Raw genomic sequence first — 10,807 nt, 5'->3', positions numbered from 1 at the left:
CCCCCCTCCCTCCCCGGTGTCCCAAGGGCTGGACCAGGACCGGTCAGCCGGGGGACATGGGCCTGAGGCCACGGGGATGGCCCCTGGCCCGCAGCACCCGCCAAGCCGTGAACCCGCCAACACCCCGTTAATGATCAACCATGAGCACCCATTACCCACCATCCCCAGGGAACCGGGGTGCACCGGGGTGGCTCAGCCGGTTGCGCCCACAGAGCTCCCCACCCCCCCAGGACTGAGCCCCCAATGCCCCAACCGGCACCGGGAGCAGCCTCAGCCCAAGCCTGGGGGATGCTGAGCCCTGGCATGAGGGTCCACGCTGCCTCCAGCCCCCTGCCCTCACCCGCAGCCCCTTACCGGCACCCGGTCCTCGCCGTGTGCCGTGGTCCTCGCCGTGTGCCGCCCTGGCCGAGTGCAGCGGAGCAGAAGGAAGGCGACGTGCGTGCCTGGCTGCTCGCTCCCTCCCATCCCACCCCGCCGGGGGGGCTGCGCAGCACCCACCACCCTGCGCACCATCGCACCCAGCACCAACCCTGCCCGGCCTGGGGGCACCCCGGGGCCTCCAGCCCAGTACAGGAGACCCCAAAAGTGGTCAGGGCCTCCCCCAGGACCAGGGGTTTTCCCCAGGCAGGGTGCAGAGCACACAGCAGATGGGAAACCAGAGCCAAGGAAGCAGCTTCTTTATTCAGCAACGTGGGCAGCCCGGGGAGCCGCAGGGTGGGGGGTTATCTGGGTGGGTAGTGGGTGACAGGGGACCCCTCTGTCACATTGCTCTAGGGAAGAGAGAGAAAAAGTGGGGTTAGCATCTGCAGCCCAGCCCCACTGCCCGCCCTCAGGTCCCCCAGTCCCCTACGCACCATGGACACCTCATCCAGGTGGTGGAAGCGGGGGGTCCCACGCCGGCACAGCCACACCAGCAGCACCGCTGCTCCCCCCACCAGCACGCAGACAAAGAGGCAGATGACCACAACCAGGCCGGGGTTGAGTTTTGCAGGGGGCTGTGCTGTGGGGGTGAGATGGGCACCCCGTTACACCCCCTGGCATTCCTGAGCCTCGTGCCCAGCCTCCGAGCACCATGGTGGCTCTCAGGGCTCAACAGGGCTTGACATCAGCTCCAGTTCCCCCCCAGCTGCCATCCCACCCCTCACAGATCCAGCACCCGGCTCCTGTGTCACCTCTGCCTGCCGGGGACCAGCCCTGGCCAGGATCCTGCTACAGAAAGACTGGGGGGGGAAGAGGGAGAGATCTTAGCACACACACCTCCCAAAGGAGGATGGGGCAGCCCAGGGGGGCTCTGGGCACATCTGAGGATCTGTACCCCGGAGCCCCCCACCCCATCCTGTGAGCACAGCCCCTGAGTGGGGGGGGTCTAGCAGGGAACCGGGGCTGCTGACATGGCCATGGCTGTGGGCAGGTCCGGGGGCTCCCTGCCTGCAAAATTCTGCCCCCCAGCCTGGCTCTCACCTGAGCTGCCGGCTGCAGTGCTGGTGCTGATGTCTGGTGTCGTTCTGGAGCTGGCGGCCAAGGTGCTGCTGGGACTTGGGCTCACAGTGGGCGCAGGAGAGCTGGGAGCAAAAGTGGGCCTGGGGGGCCTGGGTGAGGACGGGGCTGGCACTGCTGTCGAGTTGGATGGATGTCCTGTGGGCAGGGAGCTGGGCACAGCTGGGTGGGACGGAGACGGTGCCGTGGTCCTGTTGGATGGAGATGTTGCTGCTGCTGAGCCCAGTGTCCTGAATGGAGATGGTGCCATGGTCATGTTGGATACAGATGTCGTAGGTGTCATAGTTGCTGGTGAGCTGTTTATGTTGGAGGGAGATGATGCCGTGGCTGGGTTGGATGAAGATGTAGGTGTTGCAGTTGTGTTGGATAAATGCGTCATGGGCACCACTGAGTCCAGTGTCCTGGACAGAGACACTGCCGCAGTTGGGTCAGGTGGAGACGTAGGTGCTGCTGAGCCTGGTGTCCTGGGTGGAGGTGTTCCCGTGACTCGGTCAGGAGGCGGTGTTGTAGGTGTCTCTGCGCTTGCTTTGCTGGATGGAGACAACGCTGTGGCCGGCCTGGATGAAGGCACATTGGCCGTCCCCGAGTCAGAGCTGGATGGAGACATGTTGAGTGTCCCTGAGCTGGCGGCTGTGGATGTGCTGGATGGAGACAGTGGCACGGCTGTCCCTGAGCTGGGTAGAGACACTGTGCTGCTCATATTGACACCCTGTCCTGTCTCTAAAGCATGGAGGAGAAAGCTGGTCAGCAAGGACGTGGCAGGGCCCTGGCAGGGACAGGCAGAGCCCCGGGAAGGGCAGTAGCACCTGCCCCAGCTCCTGGCCTCATTGCTCATTTTCTAGGTGGTTTCCCCATACACAGAGGGCCAGAAGACCAGGATTTAGGCAATATTGGATCCTAGAAATCGAGGCTTGGGAAGAGCCTCCCAAGATGTCACAGCACAGGCACAGTGCCATGGGGACAAGCAAAGGGGGGGGGGGGGGGGGGGGGGCATATGCCACGGTACAGGGATACACACCTGCCCAGGCTTCGTGGCACCTACCGGACACCCCTGGGCCAGCCCATGAGGGGGCTCTGCCGTGGTCACATGGAATGTAGCAGTGTTTGCTGGGCAGCACTGGCAGTGCCATTACCCGCCAAAGTCCTGTTTGCACAAGAGGAGGAGCAGGTCCAGCCCAGCCCCACAGGCAACACAGGAGGAAAATGTCCCACGGCAGAGCCAGCACCCAGTGCCAGCATCCGGGGGGACCGGCGTGGCTAGGTACTGGGGGTCCCCACAGCTACTGGGCCCACTGGGATGGGCCATTCCCACCCAGCTGCCACCCTATGCTGGGATGGTGGCAAGCCCAGGGTTGGGTACCAGCTTCCGAGATGAGAGGGGTGAGCTGAGGGACCCTGGGGTGTGGGGGGGGGCTGCTGGGGGCCCAGGCTGGAAACAGGGGGACCACAGCACAGCACAGCCCACAGCAGCACAGGGTACCGGTGGCCCTTTGCCCCCGGAGTGCTGTGGTGGTGCCGGAGCACCCATGCCACCGCAAGTGCCAGCCAGCCCAGCCGGTTTGGCAGCACCGGGGCCGCATCCTGCCCCACAGTGCAGCCAGCTGTGGGAGGGGCAGGGTGCTCGTCTCCAGCCTGATGAGCCCCCGTGGAGACCATCTTCAACAGCCTCCCAGGACCCCAGGGGAGTGAGTGCAGCCCACCCCCATGCCACGGGTCCCCAGCTGCCCCAGACAGAGCTGGATGCAGCCCTGCTGCAACCCCCGGGGCCAGACGTAGTAAGCAGGACCCCCCCCCGGTGGTCCCCAGCCCCGGGGTGGGGGGCACATGGAGCCCCCCCCAGCACCTGGTGGCCCTAGAGCACACTGATCCCGTCAGTACAGAGCGCGGGGGAGCACACAGACACCCCGCCCTTACCCCGCCGGTACTGCGGGGTGCATAGACCCCCAAGTACCTCCAAGGACCCTATGGGGACCCCCGGGGTGCACGGAGCCTCCCCGGTGCCCCTCATTGCCCGGTCTCCCCGGTTCCACGGAGCCTCCCCGGTCCCCGGTGACCCTCATCGCTCGGTCTCCCCGAGGCCCCCCCGGTGCCCCTCATCCTCCTCCGGTTCCCCGGTACCCCTCATCCTCCTCCGGTTCCCCGGTACCTGCAGCCAGGGCAGAGGCGCAGCATAGCAGCAGGCGGAGCGCAGCCCCGGCCATGCCGCCGCCGCCTTTATCCGCCCCGGGGGAGGCGGGGGCGACCCCGCCCGCGGCGCCCCCTGCCGGTACCGGGCAGCGCCGAACCCCCGGGACCGCGCGAGGATCCCCCTGCCCACCCCGTGCCTCAGTTTCCCCTGAGCCCCCCGGATCATAACACCACGGCAGGCACCGGGAGCTGCCCCTGCCTGCATCACCCCGGGGAGGACAAGGGGTCGGGTGGGGGCGTGGGGACAAGGAGATGCGGGGACTTGGGGACAAGTGGATCAGGTGACATGGAGGTGTGGGAACATGGGGATCTGGTGACATTGAGATGTGGAGATCTGGGGACTTGGAGATGTGGGGACATAGGGATCTGGGGTCATGGACATGTGGGAACATGGGGACAAGGGGATCTAGGCACACTGAAATGTGGGGACATGGGGATCTGTGGACATGGAGGTGTGAGGACTTGGGGACAAAGCAATCTAGGGACATAGAGGTGTGGGGACTTGGAAACAAGGAGATGTGGGGACTTCAGAACAAGGGGATCTGAGGACATGGACATATCATGAGGCAGGGACTTAGGGACCTGGGGATGTAGGGAACATGGGGACACACATGGAACACAGGGACAAAGGAATCCAGGCGCTGAGGATGTGGGGACCCAGTGACACCAGACCCACTGCTGGTGGCAGCCGTGGGGCTGCACTGGCTCTGCCAGAGGGCCCAGGGGACGCCCTGTCTATCTCCGTGCCGGAGCAGCACATCCGGGGCGCAGCACAGCCACGCCAGAACGGGGCTGTTTCCGCACGGAGGGGAAGGGCGCTTCCTCCTGGCAAACCGCAGCTGGCCCGGCACTGCACCGTGTCCCTGGGGAGGCCACGCTCCCCCGCCACCACCCACCGCAGGGCCCCAGCGTGCCGGGCTCCCTGCCAGCCCCCCAGGAGCGGGGCGATCCTCCGTGTTGGCACGGTATGGCACAGCTCGGCACGCTGCGGCTGGAACAGGCCAGACCAACCCAGCGGCGACCGGGCCAACCTTCCTGCCATCAGTGCCACTGTCCCCAAATGCTCCCAGGAAAGAGGGTCTGTCCCTCGGGTGCCGCTCCGTGGGATGGAGCTGGGACCAGGCCTTGCACGCAGGTGGGGGACACGGAGGAGGAGCGACGGTGGTGCCGGGAAGCGAAGGGCAGTTGCCGAAGCCCAGGGAGGAGCCGCGGAGGCCCAGCCTTGCCGCCCGCCCCGGTGGGGCCCAGCCAAGCGCCGTGGGGTGACCCCGGGGTGCCAGCACAGTGTGTGTAAGGGGTGTTGGTGACACCCCCAGGGAGCCACCAGCCACCCCAGGGGCCTGGCAGGACAGAGCCACTGCCAGGAACAACAGCCCCGCAAGCAGCCGGGTTCCCCCCACCTCCGCACCCACAGGGACGCCTCCCCAGCCCCAGGGGACCCCCAACCCCCCCAAAGGAGCCCTAGCACCCCCAAAACACCCCCTCAGCCCAAAGGAGCCCAACATCCAAACCCCTCCACTATCACCCGATGAGATCCCCCCCCTCAACACCCTCCAGCACCCACAGACTACCCCCCAGGAACCCCGAGGACCCCCCCCCGCGACTTCCAGAGCCGCCTCCCCCAGGGGTAAGCCCACACTCCCCCCTCAGCACCCCACATCCCTCCCCTCCGACCCTCATCACCCCTCAAAATGCCCACGGAGCCCCCACGCCCCGCCGCCCCAAGATGGCAGCCGGCCGCGCCGCTTCCTGCCCGCGCCGCCGGGCCCATCCGTCCGTCCGTCCGTCCCTCCCCGCTCTCCCCCGGCGCAGCAGACAGCGAGAGGCGAATCATCCATATCGCGGGGGTTTTACTGGAGCCTGACTGGAATGTCTCGGGTGGGGTGGGGGCGTGTGGGGGGGGATCCCGCAAGTCCGGGACCGGGTTCCCCCCCTCCCCACTTCAGTCCGTTTGCGGGGCGGGAGAGAGGGAGGGCGGCCCCCACAACTTCTCCCCCCCATCCCCTTCAGGAACACCGTCCTCTCCCTCCCTTCACAACCCTCAAGTCCCACGGGGACCCCTCTGTCCGTGCCCGGGACCCCTCTGTCCGTGTCCGGGACCCCTCTGTCCGTGCCCGGGGAGCGTGAGGGGACCCCCCTCGGTCCCCCGTGGGTCAGTAAGCCGGCACCTGGTGCTGGTGCTGGGGCAGGAGCTGGCAGCCGCTGTTGACGTGGCTGAGGACCTTTTGCTTGAGCTGGGCGACCTGCTCGCGGAGCAGGCTGGCGGTGGAGGCCAGCTCCGTGTTCTGGCTCTTGAGGCTCTTCACCTTCTCCTCCAGGCGGGAGATCCGCTCCAGCTTCCTCTTGCGGCACTTGGAGGCGGCGATGCGATTCCTCAGCCGCTTTCGTTCCGCCTTGATACGCTCCTGCGTGTCCATGTCGATGGGGGAAACCGGCGGGCTCTCCCCGAAACTCGGCACCTCCGGGACGATCTGAGGTTCGTCTTTTAACGGTGGGGGCGGCGGCGGCGGGAGCCGCGGAGGGGGAGCCGCGAAGGGACCGGGATCGGCGGCGTAGCTGACCGCCGGGTAGCTGCTGAGGTTGGCGTACACCGGCGGCTCCGGGGCCAGGCCGGCGGCGGGCAACTCGCCCGCGCCTCCGCCGCCGCCGCCGCCTCCTCCTCCTCCGCCGCCGCTTCCCGCCGCGCCGCCGCCCAGCTGGTTCTGCTTGTGCAAGTCCTCCAACGCTTTAACGAAACCCTCGGCGAACTCCTGCTCCTCGGAGGCAGCCGCTTTGGAGTAGAGGAACTGCCCGCTGGTCGGCGTGGTGGTCACCAGCCCGTTGGACTGGATGATGAGCCGCTCCAGCTCGGGGGACGCCAGCTTCAGCAGACCCAGCTCGGCCGAACCCAGCAAGCCCGTCGCTTCACCGCTCGCCGCACCCGGTGCTTTCAAAGCCGCCGCCACCTGTTCCGGTAACGCCATCCCGAGAGCGTCCTTCTTCATCATGCTGCCGCCGGGGAAGGGCAGGAGGAGCCCGCTGCTGCCGGAGGACGGGGCGAAGCCGCTGCCGAGGCCGCTCAACACATCATCATGGTAGAAGGGTGTTTCCATCCTCCTCCCCCGCCCGGCTGCGGGGGAAACGGGGCCGGGGCGGGGGGGGGGATGGGGAAGGAAGGACCGGGGCGAGCGCGGGGCCGGGGGAAGGGCGGGGGAGGCGCCGGTGAGCACCGGCGGCGGCCCCGCTCCTGCGCGCGCGCACACACGCGTCTGCGGCCGCCGCGGCCCCCGCTCCACCTTAAATACGCGGCCCCGCCGCGGTGACCTCACCGCGCCGGGCTCCTATTGGCTGCAGATGACGTCCTCGCCCGCCTTCTTGTTTTGCATAGGGGCGGGGCTTCCGCTCAGGGGAGGCGGGGCCACGCCCACCCACCCCGCCCCCCTTCGTTCCCTCCGCCGTCGCCGGGGCGACCGGGCGGGTAACCGGGACAAACAGCGCGAGGGCCCCTGGGCTGACGTCAGGGCGGGGGAGGGGCGGTCATGTGGGCCCCGCGACGCGCGCGCGCGCGTCCCGCCGGGGGTTGATGGGCACAAAGGGAGGGGCGGAGCGGGGATCGGGCACCGGGCACCGGCACTGAGCACCGAGGACCGGCACCGGGCAGTGGCACTCGGCACCGAGCACCGGCACCGGGGACCAGTCCCTGTCTGAAAAAAGGAGTGATAAATCATAAATAAATAATAAACAAACACCCCGGGCCGGGGGTGGCTGGGACGTGACCTGCGTGGGCCGGCGGCGGGGCTGGACGGTGCCCCGGCACTCCGGGGCCTTCCCACCCGGTCTTTGTCCCGGTGGAACGGGGCCGTGGTGGCGTGCGTGTCCCCGGCACCGCGTCCCCGCTTGGCACCGTGTCCCCTTCCCCAGCATGTTTACCAGGGACAGTGGGGTTTGCCCCGCAAACACCGGTGTGTGACACCACCACGGCAGGCGGCCGACCGTGGTGTGCTGTGGGGTCACGCCATCATGGCTCTGGCCTGCCCCGGTGCCACAGCACGGTGGGTCAACCGGGCCTGGGGCCGCACCCCCTGCCCCAGGGCCCCCCACTCGACCGGCAGCCGGGAAGGAGTTAAGCGGCGGTGGCGGCGACAGTGCACGTCACGCCGGCCAAGCCCGCGGGCGGCTGAGGGGGTGGATCGGCGTCAGCGGCTGACGTCACCCGTCCCCGCGTGGAGGGGAGGCAGCACCAATGGCCAACGATAACCCCCCGCACCGGCAGGATGCGGCCCCCGCAGGCACAGGCCGAGGGGTCCCGGCACCGCTCGCCCGGGGCATGGCGAGGCCGTGGGGATGCTGTGGTGACGCTGAGCTGTCCCTAATTGCAGCCAGATGGTCCTGGGCCTGCGCTAACGAGGGCGATAAATCAGTGGTGGCAGCCCTGGGGGTGTGGGGTGCCCAGTGGGACCCTGCGCCGGCGGTGCCGGCGGTGCTGGTGCCGCGCTGGCCCCGTGCCCTCTACTCTGCCAGTGTGGGCAAGGGCAGTGAGGACCCCTGGCCCGGCACTCCCAGGTGCGGCCTGCCTGACCGCAGCCGACTGGCACGGCGTGGCATGGCGTGGGGCACAGCGTGGGGCACGGCACCGGGCGTGGGGACGGTATGGCATGGCGTGGGGCACGGCACAGCACAGCACCAGGTGTGGGGACAGTGTGGCATGGCATAAGGCACGGCACCGGACGCAGGGACGGCGTGGCAGAGCATGGCGTGGGGCAGGGCACGGCGTGGGGCACGGCGTGGCTCGGCCCTGGCTGCAGGGAGGCCGCAGGGGACATGGGTGACAACCAGGCCAGGGCTGGGGCAGCCACCGGAGCCAGGACATGTGGTGCTGGCACTGGGGAAACCAAGGCACGAGGGGGCTGGGACCGATGGGGACCTACCCTTCCCCAACAGCTGCAGTTAATTAAACCCCAAATAAACCCAGTTGATTAAACCCCAATTAAACCAGAGCACGACTGAACCCCGTGCCCAGGGTTCTCCCATCCCTGCCAGCCCGTTGCCCCTGGCTTGCCCAGTGTCCTGACCCAGGGAGGGCAGCCAAGGCAGCGGTGCCCGTGTCCTGGGGGCTCGGCGGGCTGGGCCAGCACGGAGCTCCCAGGTGAAGCCTCCGTCCGTGTTTCCGCTGCAAACCCGTCATCAGGGGTGCGGCCGGCAGCCGGACCGGCAGGTTCAGACTTTCCGTCCTGATGAAACTCAGCCTGCAAGGGACAGGGACTGGGAGGGGCAGCTCCCCACCCCCACCCCGGCATCGCACAGGGACCCCTCGGCCGGGGTCACACCCATGGGCAATGGCATACGCTCTGTGGGCATCCACATACGTGCCTCTGCCTGCACCCTGCCTGCACCCCCGCGCCCCCCCCCCCCACCCCATCGCAATCCGGGCTGCAGCGGGACGAAATGAGAACCAGCTTTGGCTTTAGGTGCTTTAATCAGTTGCAGGGAGGAACGAACCGGCCCCGGGGCCTCCCTGGAAGAGCGGCTGGCTGGCAGCCAGGGATGTGAGCCACGAGCCACGCTACGGCCGGGCCCAGCCGCCAGCACCCGCCGGCAAAAACCCGCCACCCCCCAGCATCCCTCCCCGAGTGTCGCAGCACCCCAGGGCTCGTCTTGCTGTGTCCCCCTGCGTGATCCCGCTCTGTCACCACCGGTGCTCATCCCACGTGTCCCTTGTCCCCAAACCAGAGACACCACAGGTCGCCTCGCTAGTGGCAGCCCGACGCCTGCGGCAAGCCGGCAGCTTAATTTTCCTAACGAGCGTTTAATGAGGGTCGTGATTCAGCGTCCCCTTCCGCCTCCCAGAAGGGCAGACCCATGGGGAGCACAAGCGGGGCAGTCCCCGTCCACGGAGCCAGTGGCAGTGCCACTGTCACCTCGGCTGGGGGCTGGGGGCTGAAGCTGCTATTCCCGGAGGCGTCGGAGCCCGGCTCAGCCCCGCGAGCACCCACTGAGTCACACTGTACTTTGCCACCTGCCAGCTGGGCTATATTTACCCCGGAGCAGGCAGCAAGGATTTCGGATGAACCTACGCCACCGCCAGACCTCGGCGAGGCACATCGAGCCTTGAGCAGGGCCACGGTCACCGGAGCGTCCTCGCACCTCTGAGCGTGGCGGGTCCCCACGTGGCTCCCACTCTCCCCATTTCCCTGGCCTCAACAGGACCATTCCCTGCACGCAACCGTGACACTGGTTGTGCCTGATCCTGCTCTGCCGCTCCGGCCACGAGCCGAGCCAAGATGCCACCACTCGACACCCACGGCTCCAACTGAGGACAGGGGCTGGATCCAAAGCAAGATGCTGAGATGCCCACGAGCTACTGTGGATGCGCCCATATCCCCCTACCCTCCTGGCACACCGAGCTGCCCCCCGAAAAGGGAACAAGCAGGAGCGTGTTTGCAGCCCCAGGATTTGCTCCGTAGGCACTGGGTGCACAGGGGAAGCCGCCTCTTAGTCATTCCCACAGGGAGGGAGAGAGGAACCAAGCTGGGAAAACAAGAAGTCGCCAGCCGCCAGCGCCTGCCCCCAAACCCGCGCCGGTCCCCAAGGGGCTGCGCTACCCCCAGGCGCGGGGGCCTCCAACAATCAAAACCAAGAATTAAAAAAAAAAAAAACAAACAAAAAACAGAAAGAAAGAAAGAAAACATATTTAAAAAGGAAAAAGGAGGAGGAGGGTTTGACGTGTATTTTTAGTTGCTTAGCGCAGCCCTGAAATATTTCGGCAGCCACTCCCTCCGCGTCGCAGGCGGCTGGTGTGTAACTATTCCTGTGCTGCCTCCCCGGCGAGGCACAGAAGTTATGAGTCACCGCGGGGCAGCCAGCAGTGCCGTGCCGCAGCACCAGCGCCGGAGACACGGCCTGTGGCTGCCAGAGCTACCACGGGCCCAGTCGCCGCGAAAGTGTCACGAGAAGGGAGCAGGGAGGGTTTCCACGGTGGCCTTTGCTGGGCCCCCCCAGACCCAGCTCGTCTTTCTGGCTGGGATGCGTTGGCCCTGCCAGGCTCCGCACACCCACCCCCGCCAGCAGCAAGGCTCAGACCTTTTTCCTTCTCTCTGCTTGTTGCTTTTATCTTGCTCCTCCCTGTTTTGGTTTTGTTTTTTGT

General features: G+C 67.1%; 2 protein-coding genes across 2 annotated transcripts; both read right to left on the bottom strand.

Annotated features, from left to right (window-relative positions):
- Nucleotides 1-665: 665 nt before the first annotated feature.
- On the bottom strand, nt 666-5,110 carry CIST1 (colon, intestine and stomach enriched 1). The gene is made up of 3 exons (XM_064469772.1): nt 1,462-5,110; nt 855-1,000; nt 666-770 (listed from the first exon to the last, which is right to left on the bottom strand). Exons 1-3 carry the CDS (start codon nt 2,330-2,332, stop codon nt 723-725), a joined length of 1,065 nt encoding a protein of 354 aa, XP_064325842.1. The 5' UTR covers nt 2,333-5,110; the 3' UTR covers nt 666-722.
- A 407-nt stretch (nt 5,111-5,517) lies between these two features.
- On the bottom strand, nt 5,518-6,945 carry JUND (JunD proto-oncogene, AP-1 transcription factor subunit). The gene has a single exon (XM_064469777.1). It carries the CDS (start codon nt 6,774-6,776, stop codon nt 5,838-5,840), a length of 939 nt encoding a protein of 312 aa, XP_064325847.1. The 5' UTR covers nt 6,777-6,945; the 3' UTR covers nt 5,518-5,837.
- Between the last annotated feature and the right edge of the window lie 3,862 nt (nt 6,946-10,807).

The sequence above is a fragment of the Phalacrocorax carbo genome, chromosome 19 (genome assembly GCF_963921805.1).
Source record: "Phalacrocorax carbo chromosome 19, bPhaCar2.1, whole genome shotgun sequence".
Lineage (NCBI taxonomy): Eukaryota > Metazoa > Chordata > Aves > Suliformes > Phalacrocoracidae > Phalacrocorax > Phalacrocorax carbo.
This window is presented reverse-complemented; position numbering and strand designations above follow the sequence as displayed.

Excerpts from the sequence above, each read along its gene's own strand:
- CIST1 (XM_064469772.1), bottom strand. The coding sequence starts at position 2,332 with ATGAGCAATGAGGCCAGGAGCTGGGGCAGGTGCTACTGCCCTTCCCGG. Across the intron at positions 1,001-1,461 it reads CACTGCAGCCGGCAGCTCAG|CACAGCCCCCTGCAAAACTC; the intron begins GTGAGAGCCAGG and ends TCACCCCCACAG. Across the intron at positions 771-854 it reads ACCTGGATGAGGTGTCCATG|AGCAATGTGACAGAGGGGTC; the intron begins GTGCGTAGGGGA and ends TCTCTTCCCTAG.
- JUND (XM_064469777.1), bottom strand. The coding sequence starts at position 6,776 with ATGGAAACACCCTTCTACCATGATGATGTGTTGAGCGGCCTCGGCAGC.